A 27,203-nucleotide genomic window follows, 5' to 3' on the forward strand; every position below is an offset into this window, starting at 1 on the left:
GCCATTGATTTCATTGATTACTTAGATATTCTATTTGTGGTTTGTTGTTTATCAATACATCATTAGAGAACATTGAAAATCTATCAGTTTTGTGAAAATCTTGAGAATACATCGACTCGGACGCATAAATTTATGACGGAGGCAGGTCAGCAATTCGTGTTCAAGTGGAACAAAATATTTAACGAAGGAAAAACTTCAGTAGGAGACGATAAAAGGTCTCGCTGGCCGGTTGAGGGTCGTCCTGCCCTTGTTGAAAGAGTGGGTATGTTAATGACCATGGACTATACGAGGGATTGTTGGGGAGATCATATGAAACGATGGAGCGCGTTTTAAAATTTAATCTGAATAAGAAGGTGAGTGCGAAGATGCTTAGGTTTCTTTTTAAGTTAAGAATGTAGAAGTGTATCCAGTGTGGTAGTAAGTTTTTACAAGAAAGCAACCGATGTGACGCGACGTTTTTAACGTCACGTCACAGACTCCCCGGGGTTTTGCAACATACAATTTTCAAACTGTTTGTCTGACTTTTGATCTTATCATAAAGATTTAAAATGTTCTGATATTACATAATGTATCTTGGTCATAACTATGAATATTTCATGTCGTTGCTTCATCCCAATGAAATTCTAGAGAGAAAAAAATCTATGAACTTTCGGTTCAACCCTTCAATGCGTAACGCTATATCACGCATATGCCGTTTTCTGTTTCTCGCTATATCACACAAATAACGTTTCCTATGCACCATGCAATATCTATATAAGATACACATGTACATGCCAAGCTATTTTAAAGAGTTTAATCAATAAATACCGACAAATTACACCAATTTGTTTATTTAAATGTGTGGTAAATCCGTTTCTCCCTTCTTAAAAATTACTTGTAAGAATGCTCAGGACCATGAGTCGCAAGCATACAAATTCTTCTATGGCTGGAAACCTAGTAAACAATAATCTTATCGTTTTGTGTCATCTATGTCTATATTTTACATGTAATACAAACAGGAATTGGTTAAAACTACATGTCTAGGAAGTAAACAATACTGACATACATGTATGATATGGAATTGAAGACTGTCTATACACAGATTTACAGATAGTCGTTAATGTATCTAGTTTGGAAATATCCAGATTTGTTGGCAAACAGTAGAGACACCGGAACTTGGTCTGATTGATTAAAGATAAAACCTTGAACATGCAATGAAAAGGCAATATATTATCCGTAGATCGGAGGAAATATGTCTTAAGAAGTCCCATTTTCCTTTCACTTTGCATGAATTTAATTTCTGAGACTTAATTTGACGAAGAACGTTCTTGAAGAGGTCCATTACGATGTGAATCGATGTTTGAAAATTGAATGAAATAAATGAAGCAGTCCGAATAATCTGACATTGTCAAATAGTCTTTGTCATTCCTTAACGATATTATAGAGTGTGTATGAGTTTCTAAGAATTCACGGGCTAAAACAAGATAAGTAAAGATACCATACCCGTGACGAATTCAACAGCCAGTTTTGAATGCATTATTCGGATTTTACAATTCAATTAAGAAGCAGTCAAATAATGAATTCATTGCAATTTACAATTGAGTGAAGAAAATGACAACATGTTTTGCATTACGATATAGTAAGGAGATATCATTAAATGCGTTAGATTTGAAAAATGGTGGATTTTCAATATGTCTAAATATAATGCTAAGGTTATTGATGACCTCTAAAAGTAAAAAAGCATTTCGAAGACCTAGCCTTTTTATCTGTGGTATGAAGTGGATAGTGTAGTAGAAGAAAACTTTTATTAGTCATCAGGGATTTTTCGAAGAACAGATAATGTCTTTACTACAATAAAAATAGGGTTTTTTTCTGAAACAAAATACAGTACTTCAAATGATGTAAGATACTGGTAGATTTCTTAATGGTTCCTCATAAACTGCAACATTCTTTGGTGTATTTTCCCTCCGAACTTTAACGTTGACAACTTTACAATGACAAGATATTTGTTTTATGGTGGTGCTATGTTACTGCAGAGAAATTCATCAGCGTGGTTTTTTTTAAGGATAAATGCTCGGCATTACAAAATCATCGTAAATAGCAACAACGAACATTACGAAGTCGCGTAGGTGTAGATTAAAAGGAACATTTATTTATGCCCATTCTGTTAATCAGAATAACCATTTACTCTACAGTTGTTAATTTTAATTAGTTAATGATTTTCAGGTTAAGTTCCATTAAAATGATTTACATTTTCGCAAAGGAATTTGAAATTCAGCAAATTGACAATATGAGACCTGTATAACATGGGAATATTCGTGGTGTGTCATCAAAGACTACTATGCTTTTAGCTATATTTTAAAATTTACTTTCAGACGTAGCTACTCGTCTTACACATAGAAGACATCCGTTTTCGTTTCCCTGGATATTTCAGTTATTATTTCCTTCATACTTCGTTTGCATTGACAGAGCTTGTTAGGAAACCTAATTGGCTTCAAAGTCATCGATATCTTCCCGTGTCAATTATCTTCGTGTATCTTTATTGCCAGACCATATGGAGGCTTAATTCATGGTTATTACCGTGTTGAGTACCTGGGCCGCCTTTTACCAGGGTCTGAGTGCGCTCTTTTCTCCTTTTTCCACGACCCTAGTACCGGTTACTCAGTGACAGAGCTTGTTTTTACATCTAAAAAATGTCTTCCAAATGTCTCCCAGCTAGACTGTTTTATCCCAAACATATCATATCAGTTTTTCTGATACTTTTCAATGTCAGCTATGTATTAACAACTCCCCACTATTGAATGTATTGATGCCTTGTGATTACATGAGTGAGTGCATTATTGATCACCTCATCTAATGGTATTTTGGTTTCAAAAACAGCTGACAATAAAAATCATTCCATATCTATGACAATGATAAATTTATTGAAGTCCCAGCCATTTGCTGTCTGAAATTGACATTGCTATTTTAGAAGACCCAACTCGATTCGATTTTCATGCCATTGCTTACTATATGTCTCTTCTGAAAGCACGATGACGTACACTGTACAATGTCAAGTACATTATACTTGTGGTCTCCCACTTTGAAGTCATGCATAGACCTTAATTTACCTCAAAGAAGTACATTTCTACTTCCTCGGTACAAGCTGCCGTTTTATGACATACACTCAAGGCCATTCGATGCCACATACATAGTGCGTACGTCATCGTCATACGAGTATATTGTCCGCTACCAGCCCCAATTGAAAAGTGGCCGTAAACAATGGGTCAGAAGTTTAGATTGCTTGTATATTGTTTAATGTCCCTCGAGAATTTTTCACTCATATGGAGACGTTACCATTGCCGGTGAACGGCAGCAAAATTTAGGCATATGCTCTGCGCTAACGGCCTTTGAGCAGGGAAGGGTCTTTATCGTGCCACACCTGCTGTGACACGGAGCCTCGGTTTTGCGGTCTCATCCGAAGTACCGCCCCATTTAGACGCCTCTTACTAAAGACCTATTCTGATCCGGATTCCCACGACATGAAAAAGTGTGTCAGTAATAACAAAAATATAGTCTGATTAACGAAATATAAAGGACAACTGAAATTCCCTTAATCTTCACCAAAAAGAACTTATATCGAAAGATCAATACCTGTACATACATGTATATGGCGGTTTCTGCGATCCTGCTGATATGTAGTGAATATATACATTCAACAACCTTGCTATTAAATTTTAAGTTTTTAGATTCTACTGCTCGCCGGACGTGAGGTGCCGCCACCCGGAGGAAATCGAACCATCCATTATTCAATCGATCCATCTTTTATTCAATCAATGAATATTATTTACGGTAAGGAAATGTAAGGTTTTATTCAGATAAACGAAGTTTATTGCAGGACTGCTTAGAAAAATAAGGACCTAGCATTTCTTAATTCGTGTACATTGATTTCAACAGAAAGTCAGTGTCACTCAGCTCTTGATTAACTGCTAGCCCTTGATTGAAATTACATACATTGATACAGAACCCAGACTGACGATGTTTTTGTCTACTAAACCTCAATTATCAACGAACAGTATGAATATAAAAAAGATGTAATTACTATCCGCGAAAATAAGCAAATTACCTCTTTGTCTGATATTTTTTAATTTGTATGTCTGTTCTCATGTGAGACCACACTGGAAGTTATCAAACCTTAGTCCTTCTGGATATAAACAACCAGAATTACTTTGCCGTGCTCCGCAGTATCCATGTCCACGTTAAATGGTATTATTTCAGTCGCTGTATTTACGTTTTCAATTATCGTTTCCTTACCATTCCAAATCCCTGAGGGTGGACACAGAAATATATCAGACCGCCGGCAACTGCCGATGTCATCACTACATCAAAATCTATCAGATGACTGGTTTGTGTGCTTTACGTCCCGTCGAGAATTTTTCACTGTTACTGAAACGTCGCTAATTGTAGGTGAAGTACTACAAATTTAGACGTTTGCTTAGCGCTAAGGGCCGTACCAGTTATGGTTCTTTAACGTGCCAACGCCTGTTACAACACGGGGTCTCCGATTAAAAGGTCTTGCAATCACTACCTATGTTTATAGTCCTATTACGTCTTAATGTTGACGCAGCCATGGCACGAGCGGGGCTCGAACTCTCAACCTTCCAGTTACGATACGAAGCGAACGCTCTACCACTGAGCTACCATAACTGGTCAAACGAATGGTAGCATGGATATCATCATACATTTATGATATATTTGACGGCTGGTAGCTGTGGATGTCATATATTAAAAGGCGGGTAGCTGTGGGTGTCATCATTCGGCACATTTAGTAGTATCAAGAAAATATAATGCTGCCGGAAGTTTTATGCTGAATTATGTAGATGACGATAAATAGCTAATATTTAATATATGGCTAATTATTTTCAGTAATAAAATGTTTTCAGATTTTAGAGAATTTTAACGTGCAATACATGAGTCATTGAACAACTTTTCATGAAATAATAGGATCCACACCGAAACGTTCCGGGCAAAAGTTAACGTTATTACACTCTGGCTGTAAACAAAGATGGTGAATCAGTTTTAGTTTACTAAGCTCTGGTAGCCGGGTTCGATATGTTACTTTTTCCTTTGATCTTAGTCATACTTTAAATCATACAAAAACTTTGGCAGAAATCCAGTGTACAATAACATCCAAGGGGGGAGGGGGGGGGGGAGGGTATTAGATGTATGATAACTTCCAAACTATGGACATAGCTGGTAAACAACAATTTTGTAATATTTAATCAATGATGAAAACATAAGAAATGCAACATATAAATATATGAAACACAATTGATGTGTTCAGTTAACACACACAGTGGCGGATACAGGATTTCCGAAAAAAAAGGGGGACATTTTAGCCTAAATATTTAGCCATTCTGGGTGCCAAATCTGGAATTTTACTCGCATTATTTCTGATTTCAGTATGTCTTATGCAGGGTTTGAAAGTTTTCAACCTTATCATTTATATATGCCATGCAGTGATCCCTTGTAAATTTGTGGCGAAAAAAAAGGGGGGGGGCTCTCAATCCGCCACTCGCACATCAAGAGATTCTGTACTTCAAAAAGCACGTGTCATATGTAGTTAAAGTCTGCGACACGTACTTATTGTGCCCAATCCCTCATCCGCGCCTTGTTCATTATCAAAATAATATCATGTATATTTGAGATAACATAACGTCATCCAAATCAAATTGAAACTCTAAAAAGTCGGTGTCACTGATCTCCATGTCGAATCTTTTATCAACCCCAGACTTATGACGTCACATCACGTGCAATTTTCGTTTTGCAAAGATGTTATGAATATTCATGACACAGGACATTTACAGTGCTTTCTTTCGTTTGTATGAAATTTATTGTACAGAGGGGCGTGACAGAGAGTCTACTCTGTACAATAAATTCCACACAAACGAAAGTACTGTAAATATAATTTACAAATATAAAAGGGCCATGAAATATTATTCACAATTTAAAGCATTTCACGACACTAGCCTTGATAGATGGAATTGGCTGAATTGTTAAAAAGGTGCATGTGATGTTGCACACATTCATATTAGTACCAACAATACTTAAGTTTCTAAACATGAGGAGAAAATGAATACATTATCAATATAAGGCAACTGAAATATGGTTTGGCTTTATGATAAAGGAATTATTAAACTTATACTGGTGAATATTGGCACTGGATAGGTATAAATTCGCTTACAAGCTCTCGAATTTTCAAACTCAGCCGAGTCGATTCCTAGGTATACGGCACTTATAATTGTAAGCCCAATAACCTATGATATTTACGGGTACCTGTCGTCGGCGACGTTGACATATTACGGAAGTCGGGCTACTATACAAAGGAAATCATTGCTGTAAGACAAATTTTATTCCATCTTGTTTTTTTTCAGTACTAAACTTTGTAAAAAAAAAAATAAAAAAAACAAGTTTCATTTTTCGTTACTTAGATTTATTTGTTTCTAAACTTATTTCTCTGATAATGTATATTTACATATTGTAATAATTCTGAATCCTCTACCATTTGTCTGTATTGTACACAGTGTACCTATGAGCCACCTGGCTCCTTTGGTCAATAAATGAAGTACAAAAAAAGTACTTGTGCATTCTAGAATATATCAAATGATAACAAAAATACCCTTATCTTTGCTCCTCACGAAAATATTAGCTGTAAAACGTAAAACAATATTCAATCAGCAAATCAATCAAACTTTTTTTTACTATTCCGCAAATATCATGCCTGGATTACAGGTAAAATCAAAGCATTTCTATTGCATATTTATTTTTAAAACTCTGGCAATACAGCATACAGCACTGCGAACAATAATGGCATTCATTATCAATTCTAAGCAATAGCACTATATAAAATGTTCTAATCTGTTTATGTATAATTTTGTTGCCAGAAAATTTTACATGTCTGTTTGGGCACCAAATTTGTACCCGACAGCCCTTATAAAAATCAATTCGGGGAAACTTCGTATTGCATATATTGCATATTCTGAACACAAAAAGTCATGTTTTTCTTTGTCACTTTTGCGTACTATTTCTGGTGCTGTCAGATACCTATTTTGATGCAAGTTGTTGTCTGAAGTTTTTGCAACACGTCCGTGAATACAAAGATGTTTGGGTGTGGGGAATGGAAATGGGCAAGAAAAGACTCTGGTCCATATGTAGACAGTAGTGCGCTTTCCCCCTATCTGAAGTTGCTGTCCAGATTTGTAGTGGAAACCTAGTCTTAGATAAGGCAGACACACAATATCTGATAATCACATGAGTTGAACTTATCGCCACAACGTAATGCTTGAGTACATGTTCATCAATAGATGTATACTTTTTATGGAAAAGTAACACGTTTTGCGGAAAAGTAAAACTAACTTTTTTCAAAATTTGTGGAAAAGTAATAATTAAGTAGATGTGAATGGAACAGTACTAGCCACTTAATTTTGAATCGTCGATATTCATTGGTAATATACTTATACACTGTATAGAGCATGTTACTGTGTTCAGAACCATCTTCGGAACAATCAAATTTAACAGCTTTATTTCGTTTCAAAGATGAAAATGATGATCTTAGGGGAGGGAAAAGACAGAAGGAAAATGATAGGCCTGCGTTGATGGGGGCTGGTTACTGGTGAACACATGGCTAGAACATGTCTCATATGTCAGATAAAGTTACTTAATCTTTGTTTTAGAAAAAAAGGAGTAAATTTAATGTAACGAGTGTTAACGTTAGATTTAATTAAAATTTGGTGTACTTTGAAAATAATTTTATCTAAATATTTTTTTAACCTTAAACTATATAAGTTGACCTACAAAAATGTAGAATACATGTGATTTCTTTTATGTAGGGATGCTTTGTAAACTCTTTCTCCCAAGAACTGTCAGATTTGGTGCACTTATCTGTATCCTATAAGGAGGGATCTCTGAGGAGAACATGTGAAGAGCCATTTTCATCAGGTGGCTGTCATTGTTTGCTGACATTTGTAAAATTACATTAAAATCAATACAAGTATTACAATTTACATTTTGAAGACTGTGAGAGAGGACTTCGTGCTCTCAAGAGAATAAAGAACCAGTTGAGAAACAGATCACCCTGAGCAAAAAGATTATAAACTGTCCACCGAAGGAGCAGATCCCGATACGAGTTCCCTTTTGGGGAAACAGCAGCTTTGTGGAAAAACTCAAGACCAAGATTGATTAATGTTTAATATTTGCACCATATATGTATAAACTATTGAAATGTTTATTCTTTGTTATTGTTCTTTAATATATGATACGTTATCAAAAACAAAAAGGGTCGTGAAACGCTTCGCGCACAATCTGCAACACAGTAAAATTTGAAATGATGGAGAACCCTGAATCGTGAAACATGCAACTATTTCATTATTATAAGTCTTATTACCAGAGCTATAGCGTTGATCTATCACTCATCCTTGTATTTGGTTTGAATCAAATGTAAATCTGAAAATAAAATATTGATGCCCACAAGCTTGAGTGTCGTTTTTCATTTGAAAAGTTTCACAAAAGATCACGGCAGTTGCCAGAAAACAACAGGTTAACTTATCATCATAAAGTAAATAGGCTTATAACTCTGCCTACATTTTTTCGCTTCTAATATCATAGTTATTTTATGAATTCGGCATTCAGAAGTTGCAGTTTAGGCATAGTTGCAGGCGGTATTTAAAACTGTTTGAAATGAAACAACTGAACGGTATGTTTAGTGTTTCTGTTTTATGAATTGATGAATTTCTTGTCTGTTTACTAAATGAACTCTGTACAAATATCCTGCTACGTTTGTTCCTGTTATGATGCCAGTGCCGTGGCTGATCCAGGGTTTACGGAGGGGGGGGGGGGGGGGGGCAGGTGAAAGTCAAGTACATGTATTGGCCAAAATTACTCAGCCATTTTGGGTGCCAATCTGAAATTTTACTCGCACTATTTTTACTTTTTAAATTTGTGGCGAAAAGGAGGGAGTCTAAATCCCCCACTGCATTGCATAAGCAATAAGCCAGGTGAATGTACAGGAACTGACTTTTGCAGCGGTGATTGTATCCATACGCAAGTAAAGACTGATCACGTGACCAACTTCATGTTACAAGAAATTTAATGTTGATTTCATTAGTATTGTCATACAAGGAAGTGCATTGGCAAATGTAAATACTTCTTGACAACGGGTGATATCATCAAGATTATCACATGCGTCATTTATGCGCGTACGGTTCACCGTAGATTGTTGTTTGAGCGTTTGTAATAAACACGAATACCTGCATGGATATACAAAACATCACATGATAGAGATTAATCAAATGTCAACAGACGAACGTTTTTCTGTTTTGTTGCTTATATAACATTCAGTATGATAAAACAAATTTTGCTTTTAGTTGGGGTTTTCAATGTTACGCTCAACTACATGCAATATTTGTATACTATAACATTTATCGATTTTATTTAAAAGAACACCAAAATCTGTTTTTCACAAACCATACAGAATAGTTTTTTTCTAATTCCCTTGTTGGTTCCGATAAGATATGCTGCATGTACTTATGCATGCACAAGCTGACTTTTTCTCACTGTGTACGGTCACGTGCTAACCTGTTAGGTCGTATCTAGACATCAAGCTTCGGTGCAGTCGGAACATCGCTCGGCCTTTTTTGTTAAGTCGAAAAGTTTTTTATCGACTTGACGGAAAATGCCGAGCGATGATCCAATTGGTTCCAGTGAATTCGTAACTAATTCTGCATGCGCAAGCTTACTTTTCCCAATGGCATTCGATTTAACTTCGCTTATACCACCTTCACACTCACGGATTTTTCATTCGAGTCCTTACGGATCTCCGACTCGTAGTCAATCGCAATCGTTCGTAAATCACTCTTCGGTATCCGTTAATAACTCGTCACAACTCGCACAGACTCGTAAGGATCTGTGAAAGTTGGAGCAAATTTTTTGACATGTCAAAAAAAAAATTCACGATTGTCCGCGGATTTCATTTTCCGTAAATAACTTGTAACAATCCGTAAGTATCGTAAACTGATCGCAAGAACACGTAAACTGCTCGTAAGAATCCGTAAAAAACTCGTAAACAGGTTTTTTTTTCCCACGAATCTTTGCGGTTAGTTTACGATATGTTACGGATAGTTTACGAGTTGTTTACGGATTATTACGAATGCCTAAGTAATATTTACGATTTCGTACACGTCGGGTTACAATCGCTTTACGGATTGTTCAGAGTCGTTACGAGCGCTTTACCTATAGACACTATTACTTTACGAGTACATACTTAAACTTTACGATTAATACCACCTTCACACTCACGGATATTTCTTACGAGTCCTTACGGATCTCCAACTCGTAGTCAATCGCAAGCATTCGTAAATCACTCGTCGGTATCTGTGTCTAAATCGTAACAATCCGTGTACTTTTACGGATTTGTGGAATACGTAAGGATCCGTAAGAAAAATCCGTGAATGTGAAGGTACCATTATACATTTTCTGCGTGGACTTCAGGGTAATGCAATAAATTTCATTTTGAAATACATGTACATGAGGGTTTGAGCTGCTACCCTTAACACGGGTATAATTTTCATTAAGCGCATTTCTTAAATGACTGCTCCTTCGACAAACGCTTGACATTTAGAAGTAAGAATCTTGAGTCTTTAAAAGCTGAGGTCACGTGACACTTACCATTTCTATTTCATAATAAAGAACCCTCGCTGATACGGCTCTAAGCGCACATGCACATGTCAGAATTTGTAGCATTTCACCTATAGCTAACGACGTTTCTATTAAGGGGAGTGGGATTCTCGAAGGAACGTAAAAAGATCTCGACATGAGTGAAAAATTCTCGAAGAGACGTAAAATAAATAAGCTACAAACAATAACAAGACATTGTGTGGTGAAACACTGCAGGTAGGAGAGAGAGAGAAGTGGCTTAAGACGATGATAAAGGACTGCAAGTATAGCTTCTTTTTTTTTTTTTTTTTTATAATTTATTTATTTTTTTTGGTTTCATACAATACATCAAACACTTACACAAACATACCTTTCATACATGCATACATCTCCCTGTGGTTTAGGTTACTTGCTGTACAATAGTGAAAGTAATAATAATAACAATAATACATGTACTAAAAATAATGACAAGTACATGTAGTAATAATTAATCAACTGCAAAAATATTTTCCCACTTCATCCATATTTTATCAAAGTTATGTATTTTAAATGCTTGAATTGCAGCATATTTCTCTACATGATATTTAAACTTTAAGTGACATATTAATCTAACAAGATTTGGTTCTTTATTCTGCATTAAACAGATAAATATGTATTGTTTAGCATATAAAATTATAAAGTTTATGGCTTTATTATTTAAAGACAGTGGAATTTCACCAAATATTATATTTGACACATTAAAACCAATTCTTTCTGAAATTTTTCTATATATATGAAGACTTAACTCACTCCACAATGTTTGGGTCTTATTACACGAAGTAAAAATATGTGTTATTGTTTCAATATTACTTGTACAAAATCTACAGAGATCATCTGTTTTAACACTAATGTTTTTCAAATAATAACCAACAGGAAGAATTCTATGTAAAATTCTAAACTGTAGCCACTGAACAGAAGAATCACTAGATGTTTTGAAACAAATTTTAAACAGATCTTGCACTGAAATATCATCTACTCCATATGAAGATAGTTCAGTTTTCCACTTGCCCATAGAAGTTGGGATATCTTCTTTTGCATTTAGAATATTGTAAATAATATTAGAACATCTTTCATGTAATAAAACTGGTTCAAAAAATATAGACATACATGGATTAACATTTTGTTTGGTTGAGTGTCTATCAATTGACAGACGTTTTAAATATTTTGAAATTGCAGTAATAATGCTATTGTATTTCATTACACATACTTCTTGAAGATTGTATAAACACTGAAATTTTTCTATGGTATGGAAGTTACAATCAGTATCAAAAAAATCTTGAACAGCTTTAATCCCCTTTTCATACCATTTCTCATAAAACACAGGTTTTCCCGCAATTCTAATATTAGAATTGTACCACACTGGAATATTATGAAAATTATTTTTAATATTTGGGAGATTTTGACTAGTCTTCAAATAAAAAAACCAAGCATTAAAAACATCCTTCCAAAAAACATTGCTTTTAACACATAATTGTTCCACAATAAAACTATCTCCAAAGTCATATAATTTCTTTAAAATATCATTTCCATACATGGCAAAAAAAATATTCATCCATGGTTTCTGACAGTTGGACCTAGTAAGCCTTTTAATCCAAGAGCATTTCAATGATGTAATAAAATTGCTTATATCAACCATCTTGATACCACCCGATAGATAGTCTTGTGTTATCACAGACCTCTTAACTTTATCTACACTAGATTTCCATAGGAATTCAAAAATAATTTTGTATAAATAAGAGATTGTTTCTTTCTTTGGAGTAGGAAGTGATATAAACAAATGATTCAATTTTGGAATAAGCAAGGTTTTAATGACAGTAGTCCGCCCAATGGGAGTAAGAATCCTTCTTTTCCACTGTTCAGTAAGAGCAACGATTTTTGGTATTTGAATTCCGAAATTTATATCTTCAATTTCTGTAAGGTCAACTGAAAAATTAATACCCAATAAATTAAAAGTTGTTGATCCCCAATCTAATTTCCATCTTGTATGGTGAAAAACTTGATCTGAAAATTTCTTTGAACCAATCCAAACAATTTTTGTTTTAGAAGAATTAATCCTTAGACCAGAAAAACTGGAAAAAAATTCTATCGTATCTAGAGCTGCAAAAAGCGATTCAGGTGATCCGTCAAGGGCTAGTGAAGAATCATCTGCATATTGCGATATTTTGTGTTCTGTGTTTTCTATACATATGCCTTTTATACTTTTGTTTTGTTTAATTAATATTGCAAGAATTTCTGCACAAAGGATGAATAAATAAGGTGCAATGGGATCACCCTGCCTACATCCCCTTTGTATATCAAAGTGAAAAATTCTCGAAGAGACGTAAAATAAATAAGCTACAAACAATAACAAGACATTGTGTGGTGAAACACTGCAGGTAGGAGAGAGAGAAGTGCCTTAAGACGATGATAAAGGACTGCAAGTATAGCTTTTTAACACAGCTTGCCATCTTTAGGAACAACCTTATACAGTAAACTGATATAAGTGTATATGCTGTAAGTATTTATATTTTTATTAATTGACCACATAATCAAACTTTTCTGAAATGGTAAATCTTATATAAAATCAAATTTTTAAAAACTCTTATTAGAAACTAATATATGACTTCGAATTTTCACATCATACATTTTCTACCAATCACAAAGGAGAGGAAGTGCATTGTCCGAAGACTGTAAAATACTTCAACTATATGTATATGATACCTTCTTCCTTGGAAGACGGTAATCAACAAGTGTATGAGAAGACTGCTAGGAGTACCGCAGTGTAGAACTGTATAGCAGCTCAGAGTCATCCCTTCTAAAGAAATTCAAGGGTGCCATTGTCAGACTTGTACTTGAGCAGCGAGGCTTCTGCAAGAAACTTGTGCATGTCTGATCAACATGAGAGGACTAATCGAAACGTGGACAGGCTTAGAGAAGGTGAGGGTGATCCAATGGGATATCAGAAATTTAGAGATGGGGAAAAAGCAAAGTAAATGTGCTGCAGATAGGAACACAGGGACCCGGACAGGGTTTGGAAGTAACAGAAAGAATGCTATCACAGAACCAATTAAGGCGAATGGAAATGCGCATAGTATTTACACGTAATGCAGTTCACTGTATCAAGATCCAAACGCGGAATGAGGTATAACGTATGCAAACTAATGCATCGTATGACAAGACGGTTGAACTGTAAGAAAATCGGAATTCACCAATAAAATGAAATGGTTTTGGTGAGAAGATTTATAACTTATCCATTTACACATAAGTGACCATTATCTGGTTTACTGGGGTACGAGTGATGTGCATTGTTTAGAATGCTGATGAGTTGTAAGCATCCAATGGAAATCCCGACTTGTTTCCGTACCGCGTATCAAAAATAACAAAGAAAGAAAGCGTTAAAATCCTCTTAGAGGCATGTCGCTGTTTTATCTTCCTCTACTTAGATTCGATACCCAAATGCTTTTAGAGGAAGTTGAGTATTTCCGGAACTTTTATTGGATTGTTTTATTGAAAATATCTTCACTATAAGGGCATTTAAGGTTTTGAATTCAGAAGCAACATCATTAAGATAATCTATAATCACTTCGTAAAAAATTTAGGGAGAGAAGTATATCAGATAGAAAGATCAAATTAATAAAAGTCTTTCTTTTTCTTTGGACATCTCCTTGAGCTATTTGCATCATCTTAAGCAGAAAACATTTTTCACCTGTATGAAAATGAAAAGATCATTATAAAATTTTTAAAATTCTAGATAATCAAAAAAAATTCTTGGACATTTCATAAACTGCTGATTTCATTTTGTTTTTAGGCGCAGATATATCAATAATTTAAAGAATTATGTTATTTTAAAAGTCTTAGGATTAAGGAATTCATATAATTTGCATCTCAGACATGGTTTTTTCACTCCTCAGAGTATGTGCAAACAAGGGATGTCAACGATTAGTCGAATATTCGACTATCGCTCAGTCATATCGATCAGCGACTAAATATTTCATAGTCAAATACTTGTTAAAAATAGCTTCTTTTTTTTTAAAGTAATGTTCATAAATTCTAAACGCTTCAGTATTTTTGTGAGTAAAAATCATGTAAGGGTAAAGACAAACCGGTTTTAATTCGTTCATATGCAAATAAATCATTTCGCATAAAAGATTTATTGAAATGAAATAAAAATTCATAAACACAAATAATGATTCAAAATAAATGTATGTCTTGTATTGCATGTTGATCAGGGATGGGATCGATTATTGGGTACATTGAAAATGTAATTAAACCCTTTCGATTACATTGATGATTTTGTCAATTACTTACAATTACAATTAGATTGATTTTAACCGATGTAATTAATTACTTTGAAGAAGGTAATTAAATACATTTCAATTACTGAAGCTTATTTCAAAATGTCTTGGAAGACTTGGCGGTGAAGCCTAATTTGGTTTATTTTCAAGTTTTTTAGGAAAACCTGCTAAAAATTTAACTTTGAAACCAGATGCATTTTCTGGGACATTCATTCAGTACATTTAAGCCATATTTAGATCTGAATGTATTAATATCGAATGAAGCGAACTCTTACTGAATTATTTTTTTCTACCTGTGCATATTTAGAGGTTCACACAAAATTACTTCTTCACTTAAAGCCCTGGGCACTGTGGCCATGCTGCATCAAGTATATAGACACAATGAGACATCTAATTATTGCATAAACAACAGTGAATGAGTCTAACACCTTCCATCAATTTCAAACTTTTAAGTTTGAATAATGTAATTCAAAAGCAACTGAAATGTAATTGAAAATACTTGACGTTTTGGAATGTATTTAATGTATTTTCGTTTCGTACATTCAGTTACTTGTAATTGAAAGTAATTACTTTATTTTTTTAAAAATGCATTTAAATAAGAGGTATGATTTGTTTTAGAATGTCAGGCTGCTTTGGATGTGGACTATCGATTGATAAACGTGTGGATACTAGGTCGGATATTCCACTATGGTGACTTTATAGACAACAATTTGCAATCAATCTCTCGACAAATTTTCCATCTCTGTAAAAGTATACAAGATTTCTTAAACGGCTAAAATCAGATGTAGGGTAACCAATAAACTAGCCATTCGGTAAAGCCGCGTTCTATGGTCGTTATAATGATATAATTTGCAAATACAACCTGTTAATAGGTCGAATACTGTCTGACGTGTTTCTTACCAATTGTTAGGCCGTTCTTTGCATTATTACTAATTTTGACTACGGATTACTCCGTTTACCTAATCAATATATAGGGCCCACGGCGGGTGTGACCGGTCAACAGGGGATGCTTACTCCACTTTGGCACCTGATGCCACTTCTGGTGTTTCCAGGTGACTGTGTTTGCCATACTCTCAGTTTTTTATTCTTTGTTGTATTTGAGATTGATCTTTGTTCGTTATCTTCTTGTTTTCATGTAACGAAGTTCAAGGTCAGGAAACTTCAATTGGCAATTTGTAAGCCGTACGAGGGCTAGTCAATAAGTAACCAGCCTTACTTATTTCCAGTTGAGATCCACCTCTTCTTTTTCAATGTAATTGCCCTCTAGTGTGATGCACTTAGACCAACGATGTTCAAGTGTCATCAGTCCAGAACTGAAAAAGTCAGGGTCCTTTCCATTGAGCCAATCCTCAACTGCCGTCACGACTTCTTCGTCAGACCGAAGATGACGTCCACGAATATCATTTTTCAAGTTTGGGAATAGGTAGAAGTCGATAGGAGCTAGGTCAGGCGAATAGGCAGGATGTGGTATTAATTCATACCCGTTTCGCTCTACAGCATCCATTGCAAGTGTGGACTCTCGCATTGTCATGTTGCAGCAAAACACCTTTAGAGAGTTTACCTCGGCGTTTTTCACGGATGGCGGTTCTCAGCTGGTCTAGCAAGTTTGCATAGTACACTCCAGTTATTGTACTTCTCTTGGGGAAAAGTCCAACATAATAACGCCTTTTGCGTCCCAAAATACTGTGGTCATCACCTTGCCAGCAGATGGTTGCGTCTTGAATTTCTTGGATTTCGGTGACCCAGGCCCTACCCACTGACGACTCTGAGCTTTATTCTCTGGCTCATGATTGACAATGAAACCAAGTCTTATCTACAGTCACCAGACGCAAAAGAAAATCACATTTTGACCTAAAACGCTTCAACAAGCTTCTCCATCGTCAACTTCCCACATTTATGTAGCAATATTCCATTATCACCTGCATATGGTGTTTATATATCTCAACTGATTCAATATGCAAGAGCTTGTTCTGGGTATAGTCAGTTTTTAAATCGAGGTAAGCTATTGACAAACAAGTTGATGGTACAGGGATTTCAACAGTCTCGATTGAAGTCAGCATTTCGCAAATTCTATGGTCGTTATAACGATCTAGTTCGTCAATACAACCTCGCATTGGGTCAAATGCTGTCTGACGTGTTTCATACCGATTGTTAAGCCGTTCTTGGCACACTGATTTTGACTGCGGATAACTCCGTTTACCTGGTCAGGATATGGGGCTCACGGCGGGTGTGACCGGTCAACAGGGGATGCTTACTCCTCCTAGGCACCTGATCCCACCTCTGGTGTGTCCATGGGTCCGTGTTTGCCCAACTATCTATTTTGTATTGCTTGTAGGAGTTATGAGATTGATCACTGTTCGTTATCTTCACCTTGCATGCTGATGCTCTGGTTGCCATTTGCTCATCGTTAAGGGATTTGGGGACCCAACGGGCTGTTAGCTTGCGCATACCTAAAAGATCAGGTAAGATTGTTGAAACGCTACCATGTGAAATACATAATGCCTGCGCTATTTCTTCAACCTAAATTCGCCTATCAGAGTTACAGTGAGTATACCAGATCCCGAACTTTCTTACACATTTCTTCTTCAGTGGGTGGCATCCAGTGGGCGTCCAGACCTGACTTCATCTTCTAACGACGTTCTACCGCATTTGAATTCCCCTACCCAGAATATTTAACCTGAGCATAAAATGGTGCCGAAGACCCATAAACATCGGCTAACTTACCGTGTATTTCCTTGCCTGTTTTACCTTATTATAGCATGAAAAGCATGCCTTTGCATCACTAGCCATGTTTGACATTCAATATCTTAATAAAAAATGACTCGATACGCGTGTAAATGTGTGCCCAGGTATTGAAACAAGGCATGAAAATCGTGACCATATCGGTCAATCGGAAATGGGATAGGCTGGTTACTTAGTACTCGCCCTCGTACATGGTTCTCTTCTGTTAGCAGTTCTCTTGCTTAGAAAAGCCAGCGTACAACTTTCAATACAAAATGTCTTTATATAGATAGTATAATGTAGTTGAGGGCAACATTGAAAATTTTCACCCCGAGAACCCATGGACATTGGATTTCGAGGTGTGAAAATTCTCAATGTTACTCTCAACTACATGCACCATTTGTTTAATTATATTGAATTTATTAGATAAACATGTATGTAACAAAGCACAAAATAATTCAACCGATTTATATCTCCCCTTTTTCAGGGTGAGACATTGTTTTTGTACTTTCTATCCGTCTGTCTGTCACTAAATCTTGTGAACGATTCTCCTCCAATATGGTTTGTCGAATAGACTTGAAACTTTACACAATGCTCCATTGCTATTTGTAAATATGCATATTGTCAGGGCAGGAGGATCCAATTATTTTCCTAAAAGTTACAGTGTATCTAAGAGGGGTGGAGGGTGTAAAATAGCTTGTGAACACTTCTCCTATATGACTTATCTGATCGAATTGGAACTTTGTACAATTTTTCTATGCCATTTGTAGATGTGCATATTGTTGGGACAGGAGGATCCGATTATTTCCCTAAAAGTTAGAGTGGGTCCAAGATGGGTGGAAGATGTTAAACTACCTTATGAACGCTTCTCCTCCTATATGGCTTAACAGATAGATTTGAAACTTTTATTGTGCTTGCAGATATTCATTTGATATTTAGTACATTGCTTTGTCATAACACGTTACAAATCAAGTTCGAATTTCGTCTCGGTCCATTGATTTTTCATTAAGTTTTGGCCCTTGGACGTAGAAAAATAGCATGAATTGTTAGTTTACATCCAAGTTTCTTATCTCTGTAGATTAGACTATTACACTCATTAAAACTTCTAGCATAGTAATACAACAATAAAGCTAAAATATTAATGATCACCTACATGTCACAGTTTATTGACTATTAACTTAAACCTAATTATAAATTTGGTTTTTTTCCTGGTCTAGTATATACTCGGATAGTAGTTGATTTCCAATCATTCCTATCCTGGTTCCCCTATTTTCCCTTTTACCATAACCTATATAATGAACTCCGAATATTGTTGTGGTACAGTAATTTTGCAACCGGTAGGGGACTATGTATTGCCATGCAATACTCTCAGAATGCTTGTTTTGTATACATGCATATTTATACCCCACGCAACGCGAAGGGTATAATGTTTTTTACCCGTCTGTCAGTTTGCCAGTCCCTTTTTGTCAGCGCAACTCCTCTGAAACCGCTCAACAGAATTTCGTGAAACTTTGTAATTTATAAGGACACACTGTGTAGAAGTGTATATTTCCAGTAAATTCTTATTCAATAAGAGGTACTGTGAGCAATGCTCACTAAGAATACCCCCACTTACCCCAATCTCCCAAAGGGTGTTGTTAATAGGTATAAATTACCTCTTTCCTGAGTGTAAAAAAGAAAATGCATGTCAAAACCTTGGGAAGTCTCTTCTCTAGGAGTGCGCTTGAGCTTTGTCCTTTTGACCCCAAAATCAATAGAGAACATCTTCGTCCCATGGGTAGTCCATATGTATGATATGGTAACTGTAGGTGGAAAGGATAACGCTTTAGAGCCCGGAAACCATATTGCTACTTCGATGTCCAGTGCGCTTGATCTTTGACGTTTTGACCCCAAAATCGATAGGGAACATCTTCGTTCCATGGGTAGTCCATATGTATGATATGGTGGCTGTAGGTGGAAAGGGTAAAGCTTTAGAGTCCGGAAACCATTGCCTCTACTGACAAACCGATTCCAGTATAATCCTCACATTGTTGCGGGGGTATAATATTTCTGGGAGTTATATCCCTATTGAACTTAGAATTTCGAGTCCGTCTGTCCTGTTCTTGACAGCGCAACTCCTCTGAGACCGCTGAGCAAAATTTCGTGAAACCTTGTAGTTATTAAGGACACACTGTGTAGATGTGCATATTCCCAGGAAATTCTTATTTAATAATTTTTCTGGGAGTTATGCCCCTTTTGAACGTAGAATTTCAAGTCCGTCTGTCTTGTTCTTGTCAGTGCAACTCCTCTGACACCACTCAACAGAATTTTGTGAAACTTTGTATTTAATAAGGACACATTGTTTAGATGTGCATATTTCCGGAAAATTCTTATTCAATATACCCCTTTTGAACTTAGAATTTCGAGCCGTTTATCTTGAATTTCGAGCCCGTCTGTCCTTTTCATGTCAGCGCAACTCCTCTGAGACCGCTCAACAAAATTTCGTGAAATATTGTAATTAATAAGGACACACTGTGTAGATGTGAATATTCCCAGGAAATTCTTATTCAATAATTGCTCTGAGAGTTATACCTCTTTTGAACTTAGAATTTTGAGCCCTTCTGTCCTGTTCTTGCAGTAATGCATAACATTACCATTCATTATGTGAGGCAAGCACGAGTCTACGCCCTTCGTCCAAATAAATCAAGATACACCGAAATAAATATTCAATAACTTACTTGTATCATGACCAATTAGAAATATACTATCTGTCATGTGACAAGTGGTTATTGCGTGATTTTTTAATTTACTTGTATCATGACCAATTAGAAATATAATATATGTCATGTGACAAGTGGTTATTGCGTGATTTTTTAATTACCCCAATGAAAAGTAAAGTTTTTGTCAGGTGACCGTTTTGGTATTTTCCCCTTCCCGCCAAGCATGGTCATCGCGCACTATTCGTCCGGTTATCCAAGGAAGTGGATGCTGAAAATGTCGGAGCAGAGAACTATTGGTGATATATACGAACTGGGTCTAGATCTACAGTTTTTATTTAATGATCACGAGGATTTGATTCTATCACAAGCATGCGACGAAATCGAGATGAATAATACATTAGGGGAAATTAAACTTGAAGATGACATGGATGTCGACACCGCGGCGGGCCAAGATTTCGCGAATTTTAACTTGGACTTCACAAATTTGAAAGAGGAATGTGTTGAAAATCCCGAGGAGCCGCGATTCGGTTTAGAAGTAGAAGAAAGTGAAACCCAGGCTTTAATAGAAAGTCAAGAAAACAAGAACACGAAAAAGAACACGCAGTGGGCTCTCAATATATTTGAAAGCTGGCGCCGTGAAAGAAATGCGCAGGGCCAAGGGCAGGAACTGATTATTCCAGAAATCCAAACTATGGACGCGGTGCAGCTGAACTCTTATTTAGGACGCTTTATAATGAGAGTACGTAGGAGAGACGGTAAAGAATATCCAGCGAAAACATTGTACTACATTAGTTGTGGCATTTTGAGATATTTACGCGATCATGGAACACACGACAACAATTTCCTTGATGCGGGGGATCCAAGATTTGCAGATTTCCGTAAAATATTGGACAGTAAAATGAAGGACGCTTTAAGTAGAGGAGTAGGTGGGAAATGAAAACAGGCAGATCCCATACTTTCTGAAGATGAGACTACAATCTGGGAGAGAGGCGTTTTCGGGATGAACAATGCAGAAACTCTTCAGAATACTGTGTTCTTCTATTGTTGCAAGTTCTTTGGACTGAGGGGCCATGACGAACACCATTCCCTTGAATGTAACCAGTTCCTTCTTGGTGAGGATAACCGCGGGAAATATATTGAGTTCACAGGCAGATCCACAAAAACCTTCAAGGGAGGACTAGCTCACAAGGAACTACACAACAAACAAATACGGCACTACTGTCAGCCTGGTAAGTTAAATTATGTAACCACCTCTTCGGGGAAAGCCAGTCTTCATTAGTTAAAACAAATATCGCCGGGTTTTCTTGGGGAGGAGGGGGGTCAGTTTCACCATTCCTCAGAGCTGTTATTCTGAGTGATTTAAATCTCGCATATATGTGATATGAATGTACCGTGCTTTTTCTCCTCTATTACATATGTAACTAGAAATAATTTTTGCTATTACTGTTTTGTGTAATTGGTTTTTTTTATACGTGGCTATCAGACTAATTACCCCCCCCCCTTTTTTTTTTCTTCTTCAACACTCCTCGGAGAATGGGAAAGGGTAATTACACTGATATGGCTATAAGTTTTGCTTATTTCAATAATAAAATGTACATTTTATTCTTTACAGGCGATCGCTGCATGGCTGATTTCTTTAAAGTGTACCTGGATGCTATGGGAAATGAGGGGTCGTTTTACCGGCGTCCACTGGCAGGATCGCCCCCTCGCTATGGATCGCAACCAGTAGGTGTCAATAAATTGAAGTCCTTGATGAAGGTAATCTGCGATAGAGCTGGTCTTAAAGGAAACTATACAAACCACTCGGGGAAAAGAACCTGCGCAACGGCACTCTATCAAAGCGGAATTGACGAGCAGGATATCATGTGTAGAACAGGACATAGGTCTGAAATGGGAGTTCGAGCTTATAAAAGGGCTAATGCTGACATCGCCTGCTCCGTGTCGAAAGTTTTAGACCCTCCACCATCGATATTGTCAAAAAAACGAACCGGAAGATGTACGTGAATACGACGGAGCTCTGAAGGAAATATCCAAGAAAATGGACATTCCCTGTTGGCCATGAAAGATGTTTATATAACAACTGTACATTTATTTCTTACTAGTTACATGTTAATGCACGTGCAACCACATGTACAGTACATTTGAACATTAATTTTTTGAAGTTTTTTCGATGTTTTTTTTTTTCTGTGACAAAATTATTATCTTTTGTGTTTATAACAAAGTACCACTTATTCAAGAATTAAAAATGTTATTGAAATTGTCAGATGGTGTTCAATAATTTATTTACACAGCACAGTTTAAAAAAAGAATATGCAAATGATGGTCCCGCCCACTGGTGTATCTCCAGTTATTGTACACTTTTTATTAAAGGAAAAGCACCACAGCCATGATACAACGTAATATTGATATCGTTATTCAAACCCAGCATAAGAATTGGAGAATAATTATGTACCTTTGATTTTTGTTGTTTTCATAGAGTAGATACATCCGTGAAACTATTAAGTAAACTACAATAAAGAGTTGGTCACTAAAGAATAGCAACTCCTCAACCACGAAATCAGTTCCGCAGTAACATGCTTATTTTTCTCAAATCACGATAAAAAATTTACAACATAAAAACACAAAAATAATTGATTGTTCAGCATATAAACAGCCAATGTGTTACATAAATTCTTTGGTAGTAGATATTTGTCCTGAAACCATCGTAAGTACATTTAATCTGGTCAAAGATAAGATTAAAATGGCGGTAGTATTTATCTTCATAAACGGAATAGTACTTCTCAATGTTTGTCAATGCGTAGGCCTGTTGTTAGAAGGTGGAACTGTTGAACACATCCAACTTCAGCAACTGAGGAGAGCTATTGACAGAAGTAAGTACAAGTGACAAGAGATCTAGAAGCAAGAACTTTGGAACCACTATGGAAAACATTCCATTGTTTATCTCTCAAAAAAAGGAGGAGTGGTTACCTAACCACTTTGCACACTCCTTAAATATAACTATTTTGGCAGTATACATACATAATGTTAAATGTTGTTTTTTCTCTCTCTGTTTCCTTTTAGTTGGAAGTACGTATGTAAGATGGGGAAGACACGACTGCCCAGCGATGAACGGCACCAGCCTTGTATATTCCGGTATAAGATATCTCACCATATGATCTACAGCGTAACAAGTGCATTTGAAGAGACTATTAATACTCTAATTCATGATAGGGTGTTGATTGCTCTCTATTAGAATTAGTTATTACCAAATGGGACTTAGTGTATGCACTTTTTGTGCGTAGTAATCTTGTACAATACGCACACGTCTTACTAGCGCCGCGGTGGTCTAGAGGTTAGAGCGTTCACACTGCATGCGGAAGGCCGGGTTCGAATCCCGGCCGCGACAAACCCAAATCGTTAAAACAGGTAGTGAAAGTTCCATCGCCAAACGCTCGGCATCAGGTGTGAATGTAACAAGTCCTCGGAGATGACCTTAAACGGATGTCCCGTGTCACAGTAGATGTGGCACGCTGAAAAAAACCTCACTGCTCAATGGCCGTAGGCGCTGAGCAAAGGCCTAAATTTGAAGCCCTTTACCGGTCTTGGTGATGTCTCAATATGCGTTAAACAAGATACAATCAATGTGTCCCTTGCCAATTATATTCATCGACTGGATCGACAGTCTGAATCATATATTTATTGTTCGACACGTTATTCTTTAAAATCCCGAAAGTTCAACTTACAAATTTTCTTTCGATTTTGCTGTAATATCATGTACAAGTAGTATGTAGTACACTCACCTACGCTCTGAACAGGGATTGAATCCAAAACTTGATAAATGAGTAAAATGAATTCTAGTGCTTCGTGATTAGTACGTTAGAACGATCGACCATATCTAGGCCACAGGCAATTATGTCGCTTGGGTTCGAATTTCACTTTCACTTATCACAACCATTTTGACCGGTACAACTAATTACTCAAAAAGGATGAAAGGACCCATAACGATTTAGAGACTCAAATCCTAATTTTTATCGATATTAATTCATTATAGTACATAAATTATGTTAATAACAAGTCTTTATAAAGATACAAATTTCCTAATATGCCTATTTTTATCCACACCACATAAACACGGGTGTTTTACGATTTATGATAATGATATTAAATTGGGTAGTTCGTGGCACCGGTCAAAATGGCTGTGATAAATGAAAGTGCAGACGGTTTTACAATTTTCAGTCACTTGGAGTTATCATGACTTCAGTTTATGAATTGGGGTAAGAAACTCACCTTAGAAATGATATCGAATGCTGCACATTCTATATAATACCTCGTTGCAATGCTCAAACATTCTGATTAGTTGTATAGTGCCCGGGCCCAGGTAAAAGTCGACCAAAAGATTGATAGGCATGTTTCCGAATTCATATTTTTCGGGATGAACTTTGGTAGTAATGTAGATTGATTATGTATGGATATATTAGAATACAGAGTAGAATTTTATACCATTTGGTTTATTTTTTTAGTCGACGAACTTGGGTACCCTATATTTAGAGGTCTATACCTTCACTCTTTAAAAGTAAATTCGAACCCAAGCGATATAATTGCATGTCATCTAGGTATGGTAAAAACATCCTATCGATGGCGATGGAATATATCATATATAGATATGTATTAGTTTCCTTCCTTAGTAAGGCTACATATATATAAAATTATTTTATTTGACGTAATCTGAGATCTCTTGAATACTGTAATAGGTATCGCAGCAGGAGCTCTCTTCTCGACAGTTGGAGGTGGTGTCAACTACTTATGTTTGCCACACAATCCGGGTTCTTTCTTGCCAGCAAACGAAATCCACCCTCAACAACCTTATCATCAGGGCTCCATTTATGGGGCAGAGTACCAGTTTAACTATGGCAATGTACATTTGGATGATGACGTGCCCTGTGCCGTTTGTTATGTCCCTGCCGCTGTACTCATGATTCCTGCCAAAAATTCCTGTCCAACAAGCTGGCTGCTTCAGTACAGCGGGATTCTGACAACAAATAGCGATGACTTTAAGTCTTCCTCCGAATTCGTGTGCCTTGACGACAACCCACAATACATCGAGGGAACGAGAAGAAATAATGACGATGGGAAATTGTTCTATCCTGTTCACGCAATCTGTGGCTCCCTCCCGTGTCCACCTTACGTCAACAATACGTACTTACGATGTTGTGTCTGCTCCAAATAAATCTTTTTATCTCTTCAAATTATTTTTTATCCTTCCTTGCTAAAACATACTAAAATACATATGAAATATCGTATATAAAGTTAGTGGAGGGATTTTAACTATCAAGCTTACAAAAGGATTCTTTTAAGATTAAAATGTCCCAATCTTCTAGTATTTCTATAAAAAGTATTATTAGTATCTTTACTAAATACAGTATTTTGTAGATCATTGTCAGATCCTATACATGAGAATTTTAAGATTGTCATTTCTCTTACAAACTATCTGTGTCTATATCTTTGCCTCTGTCCGGATAAATTAATCCTGTTAACCCTTCCATCACTGCAATGTCCTCTGGTGTATTTAAACTTATTCGTGTCATTTTTGCTTTGACAAGTGTCATTTGCTTCTGGTAAAATTGATACTAAGTATTGCCTTTCCTTCAGTCGTGAAATTCTACTTATTAAGCACAATCAAATCTGGAAATATTCAATCATCAAGATGACTTTAACTTTGTAAATAGAAACTTGCAAAATAAATGGTTCCTTCTTGATTTACATTCAAAGTACAGCAAGACCCCATTGTCGTAAGACATCACCAAATTTTGATTAAAAAGTCATTTCATTTTTTCGTGCATAAGGCCAGTTTGGTCTTAGTGATTATATTTATCAGTGGCGGATTTAAGGGGGGCGCAGGTAAATCGTGGTCTCTTGTCTAGAAATTGTAAACGATAAAAGAAGCAATAATTTACTCCACTCTCGGAGGAATAAATGTCAAAATCTTTTGATTTATTGAATTACTTTTATTGGGAGAACTTAGATTTTTTTCCAAAACCATTAAAATTTGCGTCATTTTATTAATTTCATCTTATTAAAAAGACAGAAAATAGTAAAAATTACTACATGGGAGACATATTTCAAACCTTATAAAATCTGTAAAATCCAAGGGCTTCACCCTCTGGGCCCCCACCAGGGTTTCTCACTGGACCCACTTGGGCCTCAAGGCGGCCCCCAGACCCCCTGCCTCATAAAAGGTCCCCCCTAACCGCAATTCCTGGATCCGCCTCTTTATATGCATATTTTATTGAGAAACTCAATAGGATCGGGCAACAGGCATATATCCTATGTAGGCCCTCTTCCAAATACAAAGGTCAAGTACAAAGACATGATTGATAACCGGATTATTGGAAGATGTGACAATATTGTAATGAGGTTTACATGAAAATAGATGCAGTTAATACGAGTTTTGCTGAATTTTGCTATTAAATGATTTTTATAGATCAACATGTTCTACACATTCACATGCACGTACACTTACAAAAACCCCCACTTACATTCTCACACATACATATATACATATCATATAGATCAATATATAGATTAATATAGATCAATCCTGCCCGTTGGAAGAAAAAAGAAAATTAATGAATAAATAAAGGTGCAAAATTTAACATGTACAAAAGCGCTTAGAAGATTTAATGTAGTAATAAACATAAGAAATAATTTTACAATTCAAGTTATATGAATACTCAGAACTGTCATACAGGATATAGTTCAACTGGAAAGGGACACCAATGTCACGAAATTGCTGTAGAAGAATATATTTTGGGCATTCAAGGAA

General features: G+C 36.2%; 2 protein-coding genes across 2 annotated transcripts; both read left to right on the forward strand.

The window, feature by feature from the left end:
* Window positions 1-20,675: 20,675 nt before the first annotated feature.
* On the forward strand, window positions 20,676-22,765 carry LOC125672372 (uncharacterized). The gene is made up of 3 exons (XM_048908616.2): window positions 20,676-21,140; window positions 21,345-21,630; window positions 22,014-22,765. Exons 1-3 carry the CDS (start codon window positions 20,676-20,678, stop codon window positions 22,403-22,405), a joined length of 1,143 nt encoding a protein of 380 aa, XP_048764573.2. The 3' UTR covers window positions 22,406-22,765.
* Window positions 22,766-23,083: 318 nt separating this feature from the next.
* Window positions 23,084-25,626, forward strand: LOC125670773 (uncharacterized). Its single transcript, XM_048906137.2, has 3 exons — window positions 23,084-23,271; window positions 23,462-23,533; window positions 25,132-25,626. The coding sequence occupies exons 1-3, from the start codon at window positions 23,142-23,144 to the stop codon at window positions 25,605-25,607; spliced, it is 678 nt and encodes a 225-aa protein (XP_048762094.1). The 5' UTR covers window positions 23,084-23,141; the 3' UTR covers window positions 25,608-25,626.
* Window positions 25,627-27,203: the final 1,577 nt, after the last annotated feature.

Source organism: Ostrea edulis, chromosome 4 (genome assembly GCF_947568905.1).
Source record: "Ostrea edulis chromosome 4, xbOstEdul1.1, whole genome shotgun sequence".
Classification (NCBI taxonomy): domain Eukaryota; kingdom Metazoa; phylum Mollusca; class Bivalvia; order Ostreida; family Ostreidae; genus Ostrea; species Ostrea edulis.

What these genes read in the sequence shown, in the direction of transcription:
- LOC125672372 (XM_048908616.2), top strand. Translation starts at nt 20,676, where the DNA reads ATGTCGGAGCAGAGAACTATTGGTGATATATACGAACTGGGTCTAGAT. An exon ending in TAGGACGCTTTATAATGAGA is followed by an intron (nt 21,141 to 21,344) that starts GTACGTAGGAGA and finishes AAATGAAAACAG; the next exon opens with GCAGATCCCATACTTTCTGA. An exon ending in ACGGCACTACTGTCAGCCTG is followed by an intron (nt 21,631 to 22,013) that starts GTAAGTTAAATT and finishes TATTCTTTACAG; the next exon opens with GCGATCGCTGCATGGCTGAT.
- LOC125670773 (XM_048906137.2), top strand. Translation starts at nt 23,142, where the DNA reads ATGGCGGTAGTATTTATCTTCATAAACGGAATAGTACTTCTCAATGTT. An exon ending in GAGGAGAGCTATTGACAGAA is followed by an intron (nt 23,272 to 23,461) that starts GTAAGTACAAGT and finishes GTTTCCTTTTAG; the next exon opens with TTGGAAGTACGTATGTAAGA. An exon ending in CACCAGCCTTGTATATTCCG is followed by an intron (nt 23,534 to 25,131) that starts GTATAAGATATC and finishes ATACTGTAATAG; the next exon opens with GTATCGCAGCAGGAGCTCTC.